At 47.3% G+C, this 23687-nt stretch overlaps 1 protein-coding gene across 3 annotated transcripts in view; it reads left to right on the forward strand.

Moving 5' to 3' along the window:
• MCC (MCC regulator of WNT signaling pathway) overlaps window positions 1–23687 on the forward strand; it is a 494592-nt gene that overhangs the window by 466109 nt on the left and 4796 nt on the right. For all 3 annotated transcript variants that reach the window (XM_033178900.1, XM_033178901.1, XM_033178902.1), the window contains 2 exons: window positions 3057–3263; window positions 8787–8887. In XM_033178900.1, the coding sequence (XP_033034791.1) occupies window positions 3057–3263; window positions 8787–8887 (308 nt within the window). The remainder of the gene's footprint in view (window positions 1–3056; window positions 3264–8786; window positions 8888–23687) is intronic.

The raw sequence follows: 23687 nt of genomic DNA on the forward strand, positions 1-23687 counted from the left end.
TGGCTGATTCCACCTGTCGTTGCCTATGAGCCGGCCTTGGGTCCATCATCCAACTGGGAGCCCTGTTTGCAGACTCTTGCACCCTGTGGCACAAGCGCTGAGGCACCCCTTACATCATTTATTCCAAACATTGTGTTTCTTTTGGCCAAAGACTAAGGATTTCCTTTTTAAAATTGGCCAATATGTAGGGTGATAAATTTACTGGTATTCTAGCCAAGAAAGATATTTTTGTTGGAATAAAAGTTCTAATACTCCCTTTGCCACTTGAAAATAAAATGTGTACTGATCTTAGAAATTTTCTAAAAAAGTAGAAAAGCTGGGAGGAGAACAATCCAGGGCAGCCATTACTAGCATTCTGGTTTGGTTCCCTGTGACTTTCTTGAAGGCCAAATATCAGAGTCGTCTCCTTTTCCTCTGAGTCCCTCCCAGTCTGCTTTAGGATGTGTGCTCACCCATACCAAATCCATTATCCAGCAGGTTATGTTGGATTTTCACCATTTTCTAGGATCCAACTGCTGAGAAATTCAAGTTTCTGTTTTTGTAATACCTTTTGTTTCTGGATGATCTGCTTGGCTCCTTTTCAAGTCCATTCTTCTTTTTGTTGTTGTTTGTTTGTTGTTTTGAAACAGGGTCTCACTGTGTTGCCCAGGCTGGAGTGCAGTGATGCAGTCATGGCTCACTATAGCCTCACCCTGAGGCTGGAAGTGATCCTTCTGCCTCAGCCTCCCGAGTAGCTGGGACTACAGGAATGCACTGCCCTACCCAGCTGATTTTTTAAGTTTTTTTTTTTTTTTTTGTAGAAACAGGGTCTCACTCTGTTGCCCAGGCCAGTCTCAAACTCCTGGGCTCAAGTCATCCACGCACCTCAGCCTCCCAAAGTGCTGGGATTATAGGTATGAGGCACCAGGCCTGGCCTTCTCTTCCTTTTTGAACGTATTATCCCTTCATTATGACTCCTATATCTCTTTGTTTTAAATCTTTGTTTTCTACTTTTCCACGTTGTTATTTCTGCTTCTTGTAAATGCTGACTCTTCCTTTTTGCATCTGTGCTGATTCATCCTCATTTCCTCAGTGGTGGGTGCAGGAGGAGAGAATGCAAGCACCAGCTCATCCTCCGTGGAAACGTCTTCTGTGAGGCCCTGTGGATCCTGGGTTGCAGATGTCCCTACAGAGTGGTTCTATGTTTAGATCCGTTGGGACTCATCAGTTTCTGAGGTTGAGGACTGGTTTTTGTTAGGTTCTTGGCTCAGGATTCCTATACCACACCTACACATGATGCGAGCTTGAGGTTTAATTCCTCGAAAGAGATTTTCTTTTCCCACCCAGAGCCTGAGAGATGACAAGTTTACTTGCCACATCTCCAGAAAGGAAGTTTTCTAGTGTCTTATTCTGGGCAGCCTATTGAGAATCCTGCTCCCGTAGGGGTCTGAGCTGTGGCTCTGTGCCTCAGAGGCCACGCCCTGGCCTTGGGTAACACTAAGCCCCAGGTGGAGGCCCGAGGACAGTCTGGCGCCTTGCTGGCCAGCGTGTGCCCTCCCTGCCGTTCCCTCTGGCAGAGTTCCCGCTTCTTTCTGGCACCCATGGGTTTCTCTTTCCTTCTTTCAAGCATGCACTTATATGTTTGTTCTGGAAGCGACCATCGCATGAGCTCAGTATACAGTGTTGCCGGAACCTTCAGAATCCTGCTTCCAATGGCAAAAGATCCGAAGGTTCTGGGCGTGGCATACCTTTCATTCTGACATTTATGTCTGATATTTAGGGAAAAGAAGGTTGGTGTGTTCTGAGTAGTTTACTGAGCACATTGACTAATGTCCCTCTTGAGGGGTGCTCTCCAGCTATTTCCCCACACTGGAGAGTGAAAACATCCACCCGCCAGTCCAACTTACCCAGGAGAGGGCACCAGGCCTGAAAACATCCACCCGCCAGTCCAACTTACCCAGGAGGGTACACCAGGCCTGTGACTAATTACCTCAGAAGGGTCACTTCAGGGGTGGCCAGAACCTGAACTAACCTCAGGTGAGTTCGTCTCAAGGTGGGCTGGGAAGGCTGTACCTGGTGGCCGTGGGCTGGTGGAGTCACCCTCCATCAGAAGTGTGGGGACAAGAATCATGCATGGGCTCACCTTGAAAGGGAGGGAGGCGGTATAGCTCTGAGCTAGACAGCTCAACTGCAATCTCTGGCTCCACAGCTTACCCAGTAGCCATGGGCAGGGGAATTTCCCTCTGTGTGCCTCAGTTTCCCATCTGTCAATGGAGATAGTCACAATACCTACCCCAGGTTGGGAAGATGAAATGAGCCATGTCATGCGAACACTTAGCACAGTACCACGTGCTCAGTAAAGGCTAGTGGCTGTCATTGTTATTGGCTCCTGGTCCCAGGATGGCACTATCCTATTTTGGATTCACTTCTTACTCTCCACTCGTTGCTCTCATTTGAGTGCTTAGGATACTTTTAGAAGTTGTCTGATGAGCAGTCACCTGTGAAGGATGCTGTTTCTGTTTATTTCATCTGGGCCCTGAGAAGTAGGCAAGAGCCAGAGGTTGATGCTGCTGCAGGCATTTGCCGCCTGCCTGGCCCAGCTACGGGCAACAAAGGTGCCGTGGGAATGGTTAAATATGTGGTTGGTGCTGTGGAAACCAAAATGGGAATTGGAAGGGACTTGGCCAGAAGAGGTCTTCCATGGATAGGTGACTTTACAGCCTCTGGCAGGTGCAGCTCAGTCTTGAGGCCCATGTGCCTGTGTGGGGGCTCTATTTGTTAGAAAGGTTTTTCCTATATTGAACCACAATCGACTTGCCTGTAACTTCTACCCTTTTGTCTCAGGTCTAGTCCATAGACTGACAAAGTGCATGGCCTTATCCACACGTCATTCCTTCAGAAGTGTGGTGACAGGTGCCATGTCTCCTCCCACTCATCTTACTGCCAACTTCAAAGTGATAACTGTACCGCGGGCCTGTGGGTCATAGCCGGGGACCCCCCACCCACCCACTTGGCAGCAGCCAGCCCTGCTCTCAGATCGTGGGTGCCTCATGTGCTCTGTGTTCCTTGCTCTGTAGGAGGAGATGGCCGAGCTGAAGGCCCAGCTCTATCTACTGGAGAAAGAGAAGAAGGCCCTGGAGCTGAAGCTGAGCACGCGAGAGGCCCAGGAGCAGGCCTACCTGGTGCACATTGAGCACCTGAAGTCCGAGGTGGAGGAGCAGAAGGAGCAGCGGATGCGGTCCCTTAGCTCCACTAGCAGTGGTGGCAAAGACAAACCCAGCAAGGTAGGGCCGGAGTGGCTTGGGGACACCCTTAGGCTCAGGCCTCCCTGACTGCCCAGTGACCACTGGCCACACCTCACCACCCTGCCGCCTCAGTTCTTGTATTTGCATAGGAACTGCAGGCCATTCGTAGGTATCTAAGAAGGTGACATTTTGAGTGTAACGAAACCAATCTATATTTTAGAAATACCAAATCTCACTTTATATAGTAGTTGAAACCTTTTCACATATCACAGTCACATCAGAGGGGTGATCTCTGCAGCCGTCCACTGATATTGGTCTCACCTCCTTCATGTAATCCTCTGTCACACGGCAGCCCTCATTTGTTGGTTTATTGGTACAATAGTGCCCCCTTTATCCACAGGGGATGCGATCCAAAATCCCCCATGGATGCCTGAAACCACAGATAATACTGAACCCTTATATATTCTGCGTTTTCCCCTATATATACATACCTGTGATGAAGTTTAATGTATAAATTAGGCACAGTAAGAGATTAATAACAACTAATAAAATATTAATAGAATAATTATAACAATATGTCAGCATCATTACTGTTGCACTTTGGGGCTATTACTACAAGACATAAGGGTTACTTGAACACAAGCAGTGTGACACTGACAGTCGATCTGATAACCGAGACAGCTACTAAATGACAGATGGGTGGGGAGTGTCTGCACTGTGGCTATGCTGGACTAAGGAATGATTTGTAGCTCAGGTGGGATGGCGCAGGATAGTGCCAAGTTTCATCACGCTGCTCAGAATGGTGCACAATTTAAAACTTATTATTTCTAGAATTTCCCATTTAATATTTTCAGACCATAGTTGACCTTGAGTAACTGAAACCTCAGAAAGCAAAACCACAGTGAAGGGGGAGCTGCAGTACTTCTGTACCAATGGTTGCATTTATTGTCACCCTTAAGTCTCACAGGTCTGAGGAAAGAACGTTATCCCCATTTACATGAGAGAAATCAGGCTCACAGAAGTCAGGAGTCTCACAGCTGAGAAATGGCAGAGTTGGGACTTAGCCCAGATGCACTAATGGGCTCTCTTCCTTCCACTGCATTTCCTCCTTGACTCCTTCCTGCTGGCATTGCTGCCGTCACAGGGTGATAAGCAGGAAGCAGCCTGCCGGCAGAGGAGGAGGAAGGAAGCCTTGGGTTACGAAGTCTCCATCATCTGAAAGTGGGCTGTCTGGTGATAGAATTTTGCAAACTCACTCTCTTATCAGCCCCTAGGTGTTTTTTTCTGGAATCCAAGTTCATTCCATTATCCTGTATCTCAGAATTTTCCAAATACTGCATTGGAAAAAAATAACTGTGGACTCTAAAGAATTATATCCCTTGTCCAAGGGTCCTCTATATTCTGTGCATCATATTTTTCTATTCCTAATAAATGCAAGCTTCTCTTGACCCCCATTGGTTTCAGACCCAGGACTCGCAGACATATGCCAACTTGCTAATCTAATAAGTGGCTTCTCATAGCACAAGTGCAGGATCGTCTCCAGGAGAGCCATGTACCTGGGAAAGAAGGAACAGTGCTGATGTCATGTGACAGTGAATTGTCACTCCCTACGTAGTTGAGAACTCTGAAGTATGATTCACAAATGACCACAGCTACACCTTTCCCTACCTCCCACTTGCTGAGGAGCCAAGGCAGGACACAGCTGTGGCACCCGGCCAGGCCAGCCCTCCCAAGACCCTGGCTGTTTTTTATTTATCCATTCAGTTGATAAATGTGATTTGGCACTCACAGCATGCCAAGACCAAGGCAGGGTGCTAGAGGCAGCTCTGTGGTAGACAGGCAAAGTCTCTCCTCCAGGAATTAACATTCTTAGGGGGAGACTGGTGGGCAAACAGATGATCACAGAGCAATGAGAGAATGTCCCCAGTGCAAGGATCAATTATTGGCATCATGGGAGGACACAAGCCAGACACAAATGTCCACTTTGGAGATTCAGGACAGGTTTTCTGGAAGAAACGAACTTCTGAGCTGAACCCCAGTGGAGAGTGGGAGGTAGCCTGTTGAAGAGGGGCAGGTGGAGGGCCAGGGGAGAGAAGAGGTGCCCTTAGGCTGATGGGACAGCATGTGCAACGGCCCGGAGGAGAGTGGAGTTGATGCACTGGCTGGAGTTATCTTGGGGACCGTGCAGAATCATGGAAGGGTCCTCAGCAAGGGGTGATGTGATACAGTTTGGGCTTTAGAGAAGTCACTATGCCAAGTGCACTATGAAGCCATCTGCCCAAGGCTGGGGGAGGTGAGTCAGACTGTGCAGCCACGCAGTGCTGTATCTGGGTTCACATGGAAGTATCTGGGGCTCGGGAAGATGAGATTTTCTGTTCCATACAAACACCTTCAAAATCTCTTTTTTTTTTTTTTTTTTTGCCGTTTGAGTTTGCTAGCAGTCAGTTAGGGACAGAGCCGAAGAGGCAGAACATTAGTGTGTGTGTGTTCTTAGGGTGTGGTGGAAATGGAGTTACCATACCAGGTTCTTGCCAGAAGGCCCATGAACTGAGCATTTTCCCCTAGTTCCTCATATTTATTTTGACTGGGTGAAACACTGTTATGTGGAGTGGCTTCAAAGTAAGGAAATTTGGCCGGACGCGGTGGCTCATGCCTATAATCCCAGTACTTTGGGAGCCCGAGGCGGGTGGATCACTTGAGGTCAGGTGTTCAAGCCCAGCATGACCAACATGGTGAAACCCCATCTCTACTAAAAATACAAAAATTAGCTGGGCATGGTGGTGGGCACCTGTAATCCCAGCTACTTGGGAGACTGAGGCACAAGAACTGCTTGAACCTGGGAGGTGGAGGTTGCAATGACCCAAGATTGCACCACTGCACCGCAGCCTGGCTCAAAAAAATAAAAATAAAAAAAAAAAAAGAAAGCAAGAAAGAAAATTTCTCTGATGGAAAAGGCCAGATTTTTTTTTTTTTTTTTTGTAACACTACAGTAAGAACCTTTATAAGAGTACATTGTGTTTTTCAGGTAATGAAGTAAGAGTGAGCTGATTATCTTGCCTTTCAAATACTAGATCCATTTACTGTTTGAATAAAATCTCCCATCTGGGCTGTTCCTCTGGGCTTACCTGTTGCTGGATGAGGCGAGCGTCTCAAGGAGGGGTCAGCACTTTTCTGTGGAGGGTCACACAGTAAATGTTGCAGGGCTTGTGGGTCGCTTGGGTGTGGCTGCAGCCACTCAGCTTTGCTACTGTCCAATGCTAGCGCAAAAGCAGAGGCAACAGGGAGACCAGTGGCCATGGCTGTGTTCTGGTAACACTTTATTTAATTATTTATTTATTTATTTTTATTTTATTTTATTTTTATTTTTTTTTGAGGTGGAGTCTCACTCTTGTTGCCCAGGCTGGAGTGCAATGGTACGATCTTGGCTCACTACAGCCTCCACCTACCGGGTTCAAGTGACTCTCCTGCCTCAGCCTCCCAAGTATCCAGGACTACTGGTGTGCGCCACCATGCCTGGGTAATTTTGTATTTTTAGTAGAGATAGGGTTTCACCATGCTGGTCAGGCTGGTCTCAAACTCGAGACCTCAAGTGATCCATCTGCCTCAGCCTCCCAAAATGCTGGGATTACAGGCGTGAGCCACCATGCCTGGCCTCTAGGAACACTTTATGTATGGATGCTGACATTTGAATTTCATGTAATTTCTACCTGTCACAAAATACTCTTCTTTTGGCTTTTTTAAATGCGTTTAAAAATAGGAAAACCATTCTTATCCTGTGGCTCATCAAAAGCAGCTGGTGGGCCACATTTGGGTCTCGAACATTCTTGCTCCACCGGGTGGGTGCTTATGCTTCTTTAAAAAACTTCCCTCCAGCTAGCACAGCTGGATTCCAAATCTTATCCAAGTTGTATTAGGTTTTTGAAATTCTTGTCTGTGTACACCAGATACTGCCAAGTATATTCAGAGAGAGGCACCATGGATGAGACAGAGCAGTCCCTGTCTTGAAGGAGTCTCATGAAATGTTAACATCAAATGGGAATGGATATACAAACAGTGAGGATATTGTGGGAATATCAACATATTCCAAGGGTAGACAGGGGACTTGGGTCTCTGAGCACAGGTAGGTGGACAGGAGGTGGAAGACGGCCCAGGCAGAGGGCATGGCAGAGGGAAGAGCACTCAGGTGTTGGCAGTGCCACTGCCAAGGAACTGCCTGGGGAGACCATGTGCCTGGACTTTCAGCACTGAATCCGTGCCTCTCTGTAGCTCACATCTTATAACATTTCCTGTTTACGGCCAGGTATGATCCAGCACTTTGGAAGACTGAGGTGGCTGGATCACCTGAGGTTGGGAGTTCGAGACCAGCCTGACCAACATGGAGAAACTCCGTCTCTACTAAAAATACAAAATTAGCCAGGCGTGATGGCGTGTGCCTGTAATCCCAGCTACTTGGGAGGCTGAGGCAGGAGAATTGCTTGAACCTGGAAGGTGGAGGTTGCAGTGAGCTGAGATCGCGCCATTGCACTCCAGCCTGGGCAACAAGAGCAAAACTCCATCTCACATTTAAAAAAAATAAAAAATTCTGTTTACATTCCATCTCCTGCAACAGATTGCAAGCTGTTTATTCTCAGGCCTGTAGCTCGCCAGCTCCTCGTGTCCGTTGAGAGATCGTCCGATGAATGCCTTCCCCCGGCCACGTTACTATGTAGGGAGGCTGCTGCCCTCTGTGTGCATGGACTGTAGAGCACTCAGGCACAGTCACTGCTCTGAATAGTCTTAGCTCTAGGATTTGGAGCTCTGGCTCTTGAGTTTCCTCATCTGCAGGGTGGGAGGGTTTGCTTTAGATGATGTCAAGGTCCCTGTCTAATGCTCATCCATGGGGTGGGGTGCACTTCTGTTTTCCTCCTCCTTTGCTGGGTTTTCTTGATGATTACACTGAACCCAGTAAAGCTCCTAAATCTAAAAGAGATTGCTTTTCTCCCAGGGAGACGTGGGATGGGGCACCAGGGATATTCACGGCTGTTTCTCACTTGTCTTACATGATTACGAGAGGCTTTACCTAGTGGTCAAGAGATTGATCTGGGGCCACACAGCTTGGGTTTGACTCCTGGTTCCCCCATTTCCTCGCTGGTGACTGGGCAGCATAACTCCCCTGTGCCTTCATTTCCTCCTTGGTAAAATGGAGATAATGACAGTTCCTGCCTCAGAGAGTATTTGTGGTGATTAAATGATTGAATGCCTGTGGCGTGCGTAGACCAGTGCCTGGCATCGGTGTGTGCTCAGAGCATGCTGGGTGTCATCCCCACCACGCTGGCCAGCCTGCAAAAGGAACCAGCGGTCTGGGAGCAGAGGGGGCTGTTTGGCTTGCTGCCACGTTTTCCCCTTTAGCATGATCTGAGGGTGCCACCCAGCACCCACCCTGCTGCCATCACTGCACAAGCCACCTACCGCGCTCTGCCACAGATTTCCAGGGTGCTGCCAGCTTGGATTCGAGCCTGACAGGAATGTGCTTGCTGTCCGTCTTGGATTCGGGTCTAACTGGAATGTGTTTGCTGTTATCAGGAGTGTGCTGATGCTGCCTCCCCAGCTCTGTCCCTAGCTGAACTCAGGACAACATGCAGCGAGAGTGAGCTGGCTGCGGAGTTCACCAACGCCATCCGTCGGTAAGCACTTTCCCCACCCCAACCGGTGTTTATCCTTGGCATGGAGGCTTTGTTCTGAGTTCTCTTGGCAGCTCCTGAAAGGAGAAGGTGCTGATGTGTTCCGCTTTACCCATGTTTTGGAAGCCAGAAATGGAGAAGGCCTGTTGGTGCCAGGCCTTTCAAAACAGTGAGAAGAGAGAGCACTTAAGAGACAGCACTTAGGCAGTCATCGCTGTGAATAAGAAAATGCCTCTTCCTTTCCTTTTCTGCTATATTGTTGCATTGGCTAGAAACTTCGGGACAGTGTTAACTAGTGAAGTGAAAACAGCACTCTTACCTTGTTTCCAGCTTCAGCAGGAATACTCTCCTTCAGCATTGGTAGCAGGAAAAAGCCTTGGGTATTTCTTTAGTTCTGGGAAATTTTCCTCTATTATTTCAGTGTTTCTTTCCCATCACCGCCCCGCAATTCTTTATCTCCTTCTGCAAGGAGAAACAGATGCTGATTCATCCAGCTCTGTCTTCCGCATCTTCACTTTTCATACCTACTTTCCGTCACTCCTTTGGCTCCGGGTTCTAGAGCAGCATTGTCCAGTAGAAATGTAATGTGAACCACATATGTAATTTTAAATTTTCCAGTAGCCACATTAAAAGGAACAAAGACAGCTGAAATTCATTTTAGTAACGTTTTATTTAACACAGTATGTCTAAATTATTTTAACATATAGTCAATATTTTCTAAAACTACTAATGAAATCTTTTATCTTGTTTTAACTAAGTTTTCAAAACCTGGTATGTACTTTACACCTCAGCATATCTCAACTTCAGACATTTCAAGTGCTCAAGAGCCACATGTGGCTAGTGGCTGCCCTGTCGCATAGTTGCAGTTCTGGAGAGAGAGATTTTTTTGGCTCAATTTTCCAGTTCACTAATTTATTCTTTAGTTAGGTTCATTGTGATGTTTGACCTATATGTTGAGCTATATGTTGAGTTTTTTATTTTGGTGATTAAATCTGTCATCTCTTTTTTAGTGATATGCCATCTCTTTGAGGATTTTTATAATGGTTAAATTTTTTTTTTTTTTTTTTGGGGGGGGGGAGAGGGTCTTTCTCTGTTGCCCAGGCTGGAGTGCAGTGATGCAATCACAGCTCACTGCAGCCTCAATCTCCCAGGCTCAAGTGATCCTCCCACCCCAGCCTCCCAAGTATTGCTAGGACCACAGGTGCATGCCCCCACACCTGGCTAATTTTTTTTTTTTTTTTTTTTTTTTGAGACAGGGTCTCCTTATGTTGCCCAGGCTGGTCTCAAACTCCTGGGCTCAAGTGATCTTCCCGTCTTGGCCTCCCAAAATGTTGGGATTAAAGACATGCACTACCATGCCCGGCCCTTAAATTCCTTCATCTTTTTTGTCTGCTGTATTAATTCTGTTTCTTCACATGTAATTCTTTTCATAGTTGAGTTTTGTGACTCTTTCTTGGTGTTTGCTTCTTTAAATATTTAGTGGTTATTCTTTGTATGTTCATTCTCGTATTTTGAATTCCTAGGTCACCTGTTTGAGATTTGTTTTTGTTTTTTGTTGTTGTTGTTTGTTTTTTGAGACAGAGTCTCCCTCTGTCGCCCAGGCTGGAGTGCAGTGGTGTGATCTCGGCTCACTGCAACCTCTGTCTCCCAGGTTCAAGCAATTCTCCTGCCTCAGCCTCCCTAGTTAGCTGGGACTACAGGCATGCGTCACCACGCCTGGCTAATTTTTTGTATTTTTAGTAGAGACGGAGTTTCACCATGTTGGCCAGGCTGGTCTTGAACTCCTGACCTCAGGTGATCCACTTGCCTCAGCCTCACAATGTGCTGTGATTACAGGCGTGAGCCACCATGCCCAGCCGTCCTGTTTCAGAGTTCTGCTTCTACTTATTACAGCCTGCCACCCAGAAAATGTAGCCAGGTCCTTCAAAGTGCTGTCAGCTGGGTCGTATCAGAAGCTGTCTCCTGGGCTTTCTGTGTCTCCTGGCTAATAACAGCCCCTCTAGTCTGCGTATCTGACCCAAGCATCTGGTCCCCTCCTGTTCTGGTAGCCAACACCTCTGGTTGGAGCACCTCTGAATCCCCTTCTTTCTTTTGCAGAGTATTTTTCTGCATGCATTTTGAGTTGTGGTTTTCTTTTCAGGAAGAAGAAAACATCTGCCTTCCATTTTTTTTGATTGCGCATGATTTCTGACATACAAAGAGCACTCCTTTCTAAGATGCTCAGAGGTTTTAAAAAATGTCTTTCCTGTCATTTCTGGGTGTTTAGGGTGGGAGGGGAAGGCTACTGTGTATTTTCAGTCAGCTAACTTGATCCAGCGGGCCTGTTTTTAGAATGGCCTCCAAGCTGATGGTGGATGGAAGGTTGCCTTGTGGGGAACTTCACTGAACTTCACTACCTTCCTGATTGACTGTCACTTTTTGTCTTTCCTTCCAAGTTGTAATAGCTCAGTTTTTACTCTGCCAGAGCCTCTGGACGTGTAGTTAAATGGTAATTGCTCTGCTTGGGGCAGGAAGAGAAAAGCTGCTTAGAAAAATGCCCTCAACAAATCCTAGTGACTTAACTGTGCCAGAAACAGGGGATGGAAATCCACTCCCTGTTTCCAATGGGAGCCATTTGGATGTTGTATCTGTAAGCTAAGCCCCTAAGTTTTTCAAATTCCCCAAACCTCAGAGGCTTTTGCTGGCACAAAGAAGATGCAGGTTGTGCTGACTAAACATAAAGAGACTTCATTTATTCTGTCAGTCACGATGGATTTCCAATAACCCGCCTTAAGTTGGTTAGCATGGATTTCTAATCAAGACCCAGATGAATGGAGCCAAGAACAAACTTACAGAGGTAAAGGAAAAAGGGAAATAACATAATGATACTGTAAATATAGCTTAGAAACTAGGGTCATCACTTCATGAGGGGTTACAATATACACACCTCAGGGCTGCAGTTTGGATTTCCATTATATACTTTGATGAAATGATTCCTGAGGTTTTTATTTTAAAAAATCAAATGGAAACAAACACCTTTTTTGAAGGTATTAAATCACAGCCGAGCTCATGGTTGAGGTCAGCTGGGGGAGTCTTACTAGCATTTTCAGCAGTATTTCTCCCTTGAAAAAAGGATGCTGCTAGACACCAAACCTGTGGGCGCAGGCATCCAGACTGAAAAGATCAGGTGTCGCTAAGGGAGGAGGAAGAGGCTAAGCCATGGGCTGTCCTTAAGGAGAAGCAGCCATCCCGGGGAATGTGCCCTGTGACACTTCAGTCACTGGTTCTGGGTCATGATATTGTCCCCAACCCAACCTCCCCTTACCTGGCCGGCCCTTGTCACCCAACTCTGGCTCTCTCAGTGTGTCTTCTCCTAACTTTCTTCTGTTTGGAACAAAACCAGGGCTCCATGCCACCCCACCTTTACTGTATGTATAACTTCCATCTGGTCTGATTTCGTTCCCCCGACTTCAGTGAACACTGATTGCAGTTTGTTGGCTCTGGTATTGCCATAAAACCCCATCTGGATGACCAGGCTTCCAGTCTGGCACACGAGATGTTTTCTTACCAGGGTATCTTGTTTTCACTCTTGTCCATTCAGCCTGTGTGCTGTAAAAGCCTTCTCCTCCTCACATCTGCCTCTCAGCCTTGGTCCTAGTAAAATTTGACTGATCTTTCCACCAAGGAAGTGATCTATAAAAAGGCAGCTAAATAAGGGAATCTTCAGAAATGACTTTTTTGTACTCACATGGTGCTTGTGCAGCCTGCCCTCGGGACCCGAGCACAGCTAAGAGGAGCAGACTAGTTCATCTCCATCATATTCTTGGGAGGCAGCCGGGAGCAGGTGCTGCTCTTCATGTGATCCCGGGGAGGGGACTGGGACAGCAAGGTTGAGGGATCTCTCAAGGTCACACAGTGAGGCGGTGGGGAAGTCTGCATGTTTCTACATTCTCTGTGGGGACCCCTTGCACCCCACATGTGCTGGCAGCATTGGGCTTGCTTACAGATAAGAGAGCTGAACCCACTCATTTGTCTGAAGACTCTACCTGCTGTGTGGCTGATCTGGGCAGTGAGAAACCTCTGTGCCGCCAATAAAGAGCCATGTCTTAGTCTGTCAGTGCAGAAGGCAAATGAGGTACCATGGCAGGAGGCGGACTTCCTTCAACACACAGAGCTGGGAAGCAATGGCATATGTTAGCCTAAGTCATGCGGATAAAAAGGGAAGGATCTGAGCCAGGTGCTGTGGCATACACCTGGAGTTCCAGAGACTGGCGAGGCCGAGGCAGGAGCATCCCTTGAGGCCAGTTCAAATCCAGCCTGGGCAACATAGTGAGACCCCGTCTTTAAAAAATAAATAAGTAAAATATATTTTTAAAGTAAGGATCAGTGCTTCCTCATTGCTAGGAGGCAGGAAGTAGGTGTGCTGCTGCTCCTCGCCATGGCACATCTGGTGCTGCCTCATAGGCATTCGCCTTTCACTCTACCCAGGAGCAGGGTGGGGCGAGCCCCACACACTACCTGCAGGAGTCAGCGCCCTGCCCTCCAGGAGCTGCAGTCATTTAGTCACAGACCCTCCAGGGGCTGCGCCCAGCCCTCCAGGGAACTGGGATATGCCACCTGTGTCTGCATGTTTGCCAGATGGTTCTGTAAAATGCCACATTAAGGCAATCGACAAATCATAGTGGCCGTTCTGTCCAGGGACAGGATGTCCCTGACCCATCTACCAGAGGAGGGCTTCCTTTCCTCTCTGCTGAGTAACAAGCAGGCAAGCTGCTGCTGCTGGAAAACAGAGCTGTGTGCCAGAGCCCTGTCAGGATACATCCAGTGGCAGGAGGGCCCTGTCTGGTCAGTGTGATCACAAGAGACCAGATCTGTGGAAGTCGCCACAGAGGAAGGGGCGGACACAGGAGGCAGAGTCCCAGGGTTCACAGAGACAGAGTGAGAATTTCCCCCATCGTGCTTGGCCATGGACAGCCACTGTGCAGGTCACTCGGATGGGGAAACTCCTGGTGGGAGACTTGAAACATCTACCAGCAAGGGAGGCTCAGAAGTGAGAAAAGAAAGAAGGCCAAGCACATCAAGATGGGGGCGGGTTAAGAAGAGGAGAGGCAGGAAGTGAAGACAAGTGGTTTGAGGACCTTCGCTGTGCAAGCAGCAGAACTATCAAGGAGCTTTTTAAAGAAGGCACAGCTTGGCGCAGTGGCGCATGCCTATAGTCCCGCTATTTGGGAGACTAAGGCAGGAGGATTGCTCCAGCCTGGGCAGCACAGTGAGACCCTGCATCTTCTGAAAAGGAGGAGGAGGAGGAGTCACCAGAGCAGGCTCGTGTGCTCCTAAGAATAATCCAATACAAGGAGAGAAATCTTTCAGGGTCCAAGAGTAAACCTTACAGGATGTGAATCTGATGGTTACCCTGTAAGAGTTTTCTGTCGTTGTGTAACAAATCATCATAAATGTGGCTTAAAACAGCACCCATTATTAGCTTGCAGATTCTGTGCGTCAGCAGTCTGGGCACAGCGTGACTGGCTTCTCCACCTGGCGTCTTGCAGGGCTGCAGTTGAAGTGTCATGTGGGGCTGTGTTCTCTCCAAACAATTCTGTTGGTCTGGGGACTGTCAGCTCCTAGAGCCCTCACACTCCTTTGGCGTGGCCCCTCCATCTGCAAAGCCAGCAGTGAGAACCTCCCTCGGACAAATCCCTCCCATGCTCCGACTCGCTTTCCAGAAAGAGCCCAGACCCTGTTATAGGCTCACCTAATCAGGTCAGGTCCACTCAGAAAAACATCTCCTTATCTTAAGGTTAGCTGGGGGACCTTAATTACATCTGGAAAATTCCTTCACAGCAGCAACTAGCTTAGGGTTTGATGAAATAACTAGGGGAAGTGTGTGTACACTAGAAGGCAAAAATCTTGGGGCCATTTTAGTATTCTGCCGATGGTACCCATCACTGACAACCTCCCGTGGCTCTGAGTGTGTCCAAGCTCCTTGGTCAGTTGTGTGATCTCGCCTGGGCTGTTTTCCATGCTCACCCCCTACCCACGCCTCCGCCTACCCACACCCGCCTACCCACACTGCCGCACGACTGCTCTTCCTCTTCTGCGCCTCTGGGGCTTCACTTTTGCAGCTGCTTTTACCCCGGCCCCACCCAACCGCATTCCCCAAACATTCACATCAGTGTGACTTCAACCTATCTGTAAAATGGATCCGGATGGTCCCTTCCTCCACCTCCCAGCAGAAATGACACCGTCTCCCACTTATTTTTTGGTTCCTATGCACCATGAATTTCCTTCTCTCATAGAACACTTCATTGCTCATTTCTTAATGTGCCTGGTTCTACCCCCAACTCCCTCCTTGCCTCTCAGTCCCCCCACAGAAAGAGAGTCCTTTTAAGGCCAGGGGTCATGGCTTACTCAGCCAAGTATATGACTCCAACTCTGATGTCTTCAGCTGTTCCTTCTAAATGGTCCCTAACTTATCTCAGCCTCACGCCCACTAGACATCTCCACCCAAATATGCTAGAGCCTCAAAACAGCACATCCAAAACAATTCTGTTTCTTCCTGCCCTTTGAAGAATTCCTATTTATGTTAAAAATCCCCTTCTCCTAATGATCCAGGATTATAACTTTTAAGTCTCCCCTCCCTACCTCTCGTCAGCAGGTCATATTTCCTTAAAATCCCTTGCATTCTTTTCCATGGCCCTGACCCTCAGAGCTCCAGAGTAGTGTCCTGATGGGCCATTCTGCAGTTCCATTCTGCTGCCAGAACACCTTAAAACATACTTCAGATTACAATGCTCTGCATAAACACCTTCAGTGCCTTGGCACTCAAGATTGTCCGTAGGTCCCTAACTTAACTTCCTAGCCCATATTTCAAATGTTTCCCCATGCTTGATCTGTAGTCCAGCCCCTCTGGACAATTCATCTTTTCTAAGAGCACACCCTTTGCTTTATCCTTGATTTTCCCTCAGCCTTTCCAATCAGAATGCTTACTTTCCTGAAGCTTCCTTCAGTCACCTCCACCATGTATCTTCCTTCTATTCTCTGAGACTTCTGTGGTACTTTTTTGAGACAGGGTCTCACTCTGTCATCCAGGCTGGAGTATAGTGGCACAATCACAGCTCTCTGTAGTCTCAACCTCCCCAGGCTCAAGTGGTCCTCCTACCTCAGCCTCCCAAGTAGCTAGGACTACAGGTGCACACCACCACGCCTGGCTAATTTTTGTATTTTTAGTAGAGACAGGATTTCACCATGTTGCCCAGGCTGGTCTCAAACTCCTAGGCTCAAGTGATCCACCCACCTCAGCCTCGCAGAATGCTGGGATTACAGGCGTGAGCCACTGTGCTGGGCCCTAACCGCTGTACCCGTCAGTGGCCCACAGAGCCCTTGACTGTTAGCAGTGCCTTAGAAAAAGCCAGCAAGACTCCTCAAAGTTCAAATCCATGTCCAAGTTCAAAACCATCCACCCAACTGTAGAAAACTTCCAGACTTGCAGGAACCAACATTTGTCCATGAATGGAAAAAGGATGACACTAGTTGACCCCTGTTTCAGCAACTGTGGATGAATACTGTTTTTGAGCCACACAAAAAGTGGGATAAAATGAAAAGGGAACTGGGTGGGGTGCTTTTTAAAAGGGAGCCCCCACTGAACAAACAAGCAGCACAATCTTGACTGGTTCATTAGGAGGATCATTATTGTAAAAGGTGCTGTTTTATTTAAACTTGCACTTGCTGATTCTTCATATTTGGTTGATTTATGAAAGCAATCAAGCAATGGAAGTTGTGCTTAGAATTCCATAAAAGCACATGGGTCTGCAGGACATTAATGGAATACAAAGTCCTCATTAGCATGCAAATAAACTGCTGAACCCCAGAGCCAAGTGCCTAGAAGCACAGAGGGTGAAGACTGAGGCTCACTCAAGGGATTGAGAGGGTTGTTGCTTGAGTAATTGAGATTTATTTTACTTTTCTGTCATCCCCCCAACATCCCGAAAGCTCAAAGAGAAGTAGGCCTCACCTGGGACCTCATAAAGGGAGAGTGGTGGAGGGCTCTGGAACACACAGCAGCCACTGGCAAGGCCTGTGAAAACTCCAGATGGATTTCCTAGACAAGAAACATGTTCGTAGCAAAGTCTGGGCAAAAAAAAGTTAGACTGCTGTTGTCCTTGTGCTGCTCCTCCTGGCAAAACACAGCCACAGACATACCTGCGGAACCTCATTATCTGGGGACACTTGAGACTTAGCTCTGCAGGGCTGTGCTGTTAAGCAGAGGTCTTGTTTATCTTGCACTCTGCTGTATTCCCTTTATGAATCGCAGGCTCCTTCAGTGAGATGCGTAAGGGCACAGGCTCTGCAGACAGAATCCCAGGTGGGAGTCCCAGTTCTGCAAGTGACTGGCTGGGGGCAGGTCTCTTAACTAACCTTAAGTTCCTCATCTGTAGGCCAGGTGCGGTGGTTCACGCCTGTAATCCTAGTACTTTGGGAGGCCGAGGCAGGTGGATCACCTGAAATCAGGAATTCAAGACCGGCCTGGCCAACATGGTGAAACCCCGTCTCTACTAAAAATACGAAAATTAGCTGGGCGTGGTGGCAGGTGCCTGTAATCCCAGCTACTCAGGAGGCTGAGGCACGAGAATCACTTGAACCCTGGGGGTTGGAGTTTGTGGTGAGCCCAAGATCACACCACTGCACTCCAGACAGGGCGAAAGAGCAAGACTCCATCTCAAAAAAAAAAAAAAAAAATTCCTCACCCTTAAAAATGAGAATCATTACAGTACTGACTTCAAACGTTATGTGGGAATTAAATGACTATCCTTATAAAGGATTTAGAGACAGCTGTTATCTGCTGCCTGGATTTTCTAAAAAATAAGTAAACATTGTGGTGATTACCATGAAGGAAAGGGGATGATGTGATACAGTCACTGTGAAGACTTTTTTTTTTTCCCAATAAAGTAACTGTAGTTCGCAATGAATAATATGAAGGAAATGGCGAGGTGTGGGAATGTCATAGCTCTGGGACATGAGTTTAGATAGGTGGTCAGGCTGCACCTCTCTGGGAGGTGACACTGAAGCTGAGATGAGGAGGAGAGAGGCAGAAGCACATCCAGAAGAGGCCCTGGCTGTGCAGGGGTGTGCTGAGGACCTACAGGATTCCAGCAGGGCAAGGGTGATTCCAGCAGCCCAAAGGGCCAGCAAGCAGCGCTCAGGTCAAGCAGGGCCTTAGGTCCGGGCAAGACCACAGGGTTTATTGTAAGTGTAGGTGAAAGGCACTGAAGGGCAGTAACATGATCAGATCTGTCATGTGAAATGTTACCCGGATGCTGTGTGAAAACCAGGGCAGAGGGATGCAGGGGCGGAGACAGAGAAACCGGTTAGCAGGCTGTCGTGGTTGTCCAGGTGAGAAGTGATGACCATTTGGCTGGGTGTAGTGACAAATGACAGGATGAGACTTGGTAGATAGGGTTTGTTGTTGAACAGATGTGGAGAATGAGGGGAGGAGGAGTTAAGCCTGACTCCAAGTAACTTAAACCGCCTTTGCAAGAATTTTATCAGTGAGAAAACTCTTGACAGGGAGATCTGAGCCCAGTGAGTAACCAGGTGAATGGTGGTGCCATTAGCCCACACAGGAGAGAGAGTGGCTGTTGGAGGTCATTTGGGAAGTAATCCTCTGGACATGTGAAATCACAGATGCCAGTTAAGAGGCCACCAATAGACAAGTCCAGAGATCCAAGGAAAGGCCTGAAGATAAGTGTGGAAGTTTTTAGGAAAACGGAATGGAGGGTGTCCATTAGAGAAAAGGGTAAGATAAAATACAGGCCAGGTCCAAGTCCTAATACCTAGTATTTTGGAGTGGAGTATAGAAAGGGAGCAGCCAATGAAGCAGAATGAAATCCAGGCTCTGGAGGCCTTGTGCAAGCCATGAGCAGAGAGGCGGTCAGCCCTGCAGGTGATGCAAGCAGGTAAGAAAAGGACAGAAGGGACTGGACCGCTGGATGCAGCAACGTGGAGATCACTGGTGAGCTCAGTGATGCACGTCAGTGGAGATAGAGCCTGACGGGTTAAAAGTAAGTGGAAGGTGAGGACGAGAGAAATCACGTATGCAGACAATTCTCTTAGTGACTAATTCCATGTAATCAGCAATTACTAAGAAATGCCAGGCCTTGTGGCTGCATGGCTGTGACTCCCTGCGGTTTGGTCTGATTACAGCTCCTCTGACAGGTTTCCTGGCCGGCTGCGAAGCCACTCACAGCCTCATTGGGACTGGGCTCTTGCCCGATGACTCCTGCAGCTCCTCATTTGGACTCGAATCACAGAATACTGCTGCTGGCCTTTTTATTTTAAGGAGAATACAACCTCCTTACTGATTTGCTCACGAAGCTGTACTGCCAGGTTACCCAGGTACACCAGCAAGCACCACTTCTGAGGCTTGCTTCGCTCTGCCCAGCTTACTGGCAAGCCACCTTGGTTTTCGTATTACCTTTAAATTCCCACCAGGAGTCTGCCTCTTAATTCCCTGTGTCTATTCCACTACCTTGAAACGTATCCCATTATGTTTCAATTAAAAATCCACCAGGTGGGGTTACTTGGGCCTGTAATCTCAGCATTTTGGGAGGACAAGGTGGTAGGACCACTAGAGCCCAATAGTTTGCAACCAGCCTGGGCAACATAGTAAGACCCTATCTCTACAAAAAAAAAGTTTTAAAAATTAGCCCAGCATGGTGGCACACACCTGTAGTCCCAGCCACTCAGGAGGCTGAGGTGAGGGGATTGCTTGAGCCCGGGAGGTCAATTGAGGCTGCAGTGAGCTGTGATTTGTGCCACTGCACTCCAGCCTGGATGACAGATCAAGAACCTGTCTCTTAAAAATAAATAAAAATAAAAAGTCCCGCCCTGGCTCTGTCATTAGATTCATATAACCTTTTGTGACTAGGAATGAGAAGCCCAAAAACTGAAGTGGGAAGACATGGAATTGAGATCCATGTGTGTACTGAGGGACTTGGGTTGTCACAGTCATTACAATCCACCATTGTTTTTGCTTGATGGTATGGGGTATATTTGTGAGTGCTGATACTACTGGGAATAAAAAAGGAATGGATTATGCATTTCTGGCCATTCCAGGAAACATTGTATGAATACATTACTATTGAAGATGCATATGGAATGTGTAGTGTTTAATTTTTGCTTTCTCATCTGTGAAGCCAAGAGCGAGCTTGTTTTGGCCTATCTCATATACCTAAACCATGTAAAATCTTTACTAAAGGCCAAATTTAAATTAGAAGTAGAAAGGAACAAGAATGGTTGAGGTTTCAATGTGACTTGAATTAGTAAGCTGTGTTTCTTTGCATTTTCCAAGTCATCCTTTGAAACTCTGAGGATAACTGTAAACTTTATCAAGTGAGCCCCATGCTTGCAATTTTGCACATAAATTGAGAAAGTCAGTTCCAGGAGTAACTGAAGCTCATCCTCAGGTCCAGGTGAGGAACTCTTCTGCCTTACGCCCGTCCCTCAAGTTTGCCTGATAACAAGAGTCAGCTGGGGCACTTGTTAAACTGCAATTCCTGGGTCTCAACCCAAACCTACTGAGTCAGAAGCCAGGGAAAATATCTGGTAATATTGTTACTAGAAAATTTATCAATTCAGACCCCAAGAGAGGGTTCTTGGATCTTGTGCAAGAAAGAATTCAGGGCATGTCCATCGCGTAAAATGAAAGCAAGTTTATTAGGAAAGTAAAGGAATAAAAGAATGGCTACTCCATAGAGCAGCCTCGGGGGCTGCTGGTTGCCCGTTTTTATGGTTATTTTTTGATGATATGCTAAACAAGGGGTGGGCTATTCATACTGCCCCCTTTTTAAACCTTTTTAGACGTTGCCATGGCATTTGTAAACTGTTGTGGTGCTGGTGAGAGTGTAGCAGTGAGGAAGACCAGAGGTTACTCTCTTGACCATCTTGGGTTTGCTGTTTTGGCTGGCTTCTTTACTGCAATCTGTTTTTATCAGCAAGGTCTTTATGACCTGTATTTTGTGCTGACCTCCTATCTCATCCTGTGACTTAGAATGCCTTCCCCACCTGGGAATGCAGCCCAGTAGGTCTCAGCCTCATTTTTACCCAGCTCCTATTTAAGATGGAGTTGCTCTGGTTCACATGCCACTGACAACATTAAACAATTGCTCTGGAGCAGCACTGTCCACTAGTGATGTAATATGAGCCACAAATGCAAGGCATGTATGTAATTTTAAATTTTCTAGTAGCCCCATGAAAAAAGTAAAGAGACACACACGAAATTAATTTTAATAACACATAACCCAGTATGTCCAAAATATCTCAACATGTAATTGGTATTTTTTTATTTTTATTTTTTTCAAGACAAAGTTTCGTTCTTGTCACCCAGGCTGGAGTGCAATGGTGCGATCTCGGCTCACCACAACCTCCGGCTCCCAGGTTCAAGTGATTCTCCTGCCTCAGTCTCCCGAGTATCTGGGATTACAGGCATGCACCACCACACCCGGTTAATTTTGTATTTAGTAGAGACGGGGTTTCTCCATGTTCGTCAGGCTGGTCTTGAACTCCCGACATTAGGTGATCTGCCAGCCCCGGCCTCCCAAAGTGCTGGGATTACAGGTGTGAGCCACCGTGCCTGGCCCCTGTAATCAGTATTTTTTAAACTAAACAGATATTTTACATTTTTTTGTGTTGTCTTCAAATTCCATTGTGCATTTTACACCTACAGCACATCTCAGTTTGGACCAGACACATTTCAAGAGCTCAGCCAGCCACCTGCATAGCTAGTGGCTCCTATGCTGGACACAGGTCTAGAGCAGCTGTTACTTGGCAGTGACTTAGTGTTTCTTTGGGTCCTGATGAGTGATGCTGAAGTCATGGCTCTTATACTGCAGGTGTCTGCCTCACTCAAATGAAAACAGATAAAACTAACCCAAATTTTAGGCTTAAGTCTGCAGTTTGGCCTTGTCTTTGCATCTTTAAATAAATGAGCATCATAGTTCTTTCCTGGGGTTTCTCCCAGCGGTTCACTCCCATTCCCTTCTGAAGGCCAGGCAGTTCTGAGCTCCCAGCAATGGCTACTCCCCACCCCTGCCACAACCCTAAGCTGGGGTTGGCCTGGGTCTGAGAGAGCCTCTCCTTCCCTTCTGGGGTTCTGTCCTCCTTTGGAGCCTGCCAGATCCGGAAAGCTCCCTCTGGTCCCCTGAGGGCCTGCGTGCTGGGGAAGGAAGCCTTTTGTCTTGTGGAAGGGCTGGGATTTCCACAGTCTCCCTGTTCGCTGAGTGTGGATAGGATTGGGGGAGGCTGGGGATTTGACTGCTCTAGGTAGCATCCCAGAGTTTTTTGTTGTGAATTTCTTACTGAGTTTGTGGTTACATTTTTAACTCTCTTCAGTTTTTTTTCCTTTTACACTATTAATCAACATTAGAATGAAAGATAAAGGGTTCTAAATGGTAATAAAATATAGGGCAAAAAACCCTTCCCTGCTCTTTTTCGCTGGAGGGAAGCAGGAGTCCCTGGCTTCCCTCTGCTGGAGGAGGGCTGCTGAGAAGGCTGAGGAGGTGCTGCGGGGGCGGGTGGGGAGGAAGGGAGCTCCCCTCCTGCAACAATATTCTCACTGCTGGTAGGAAATGCTGCCACTCTCCAATGCCGGGAGGAAATGCAGCCAGATCTGAGATGTCCTGGAGGCTGCTAGGCCCCAGGAGAAACACAAGCTCCTTCCGGCTTAGCAGAGGCGGGTAGGAGGACTTAATGAAAAATGAGTTCTGGGCTGACGGCTGGTTGCTAGACTTCCGTTAAAGATCCTGCCCCTTCCATCCTTTCTCCCAAAAGCAGGCCTGGATTTTATGTTGTAATTCCTTTCTTCATTGATCAGTTTGGAGACCTTGACTTACCTTTGTAGTAGCTAAAGACAGAAATGTACAAGATTAGATATATGAAGAGCCAGGAAAGGAGAACCAGGGTCTGAACCATTCGGGCACCAGAAAGGAGCCTTCTCACCCGAGGTCACATTCCCATGCTGTTCTTATATGACTCTAACTCGCACTTTACACAAAACATACAAAACTGTAAAAATATCTGGCAATGCAAAAGTGAGTGAAGTAGAAAATGAAAGCCTCCCATCAACCCCCTTCATGAGTTAAGCTTTGTTGAGTTTGTGTTTCACCTTCTAGTCTCTTACTACAGCGTCAGATATTCACACTCAGCTTTTCAGTTTTTACAAAAATGGCATCTTTACAACTCACCCTTTTTGCTTAATGTATCAGATATCCTTCCAAGGCAGTGCATGACCATCTGGTTTTGTTTGTTTTGAGATGGTCTCACTCTGTCACCCAGGCTGGAGTGCAGTGGCAGGATCATGGCTCCCTGCAGTCTTGACCTTCTGGGCTCAAGCGATCCTTCCACCTTAGCCTCCTGAGTAGCTTGGACTACAGGCATGACCCACCATCTCTGGCTAGTTTTATATTTTTTGTAGAGGTGGGGTTTCACCATGTTGCCCAGGCTGGTCTTAAATTTCTGAGCTCAAGTAATCGACACTCCTCGGCCTCCCAAAGTGCTGAGATTACAGGTATGAGTCACTGCCCCGGGCCCTCCATCTGCATTTTAAAAATATTTTTCAAGCAGAGCATTTCAGTAGCATGGGTAGGCTGTGATTAACCAGTTCCCTGGTTGTCTCCCTTTATTAGGCATTATTGTAACCAGTGCCTAAGTGAATCCAACTGTAAGTGATGTATCTTTAGGAACTGTGCTCCTGATATCACTGTAAAATCAATTCCTAGAAGTCAAGTTGCTTAGTCAAGGGGCATGTTCATTTATCATTTTGCTAGATCCT

The sequence above is a fragment of the Trachypithecus francoisi genome, unplaced genomic scaffold (assembly GCF_009764315.1).
Source record: "Trachypithecus francoisi isolate TF-2019V2 unplaced genomic scaffold, Tfra_2.0 Lachesis_group2, whole genome shotgun sequence".
In the NCBI taxonomy this organism is placed as follows: domain Eukaryota; kingdom Metazoa; phylum Chordata; class Mammalia; order Primates; family Cercopithecidae; genus Trachypithecus; species Trachypithecus francoisi.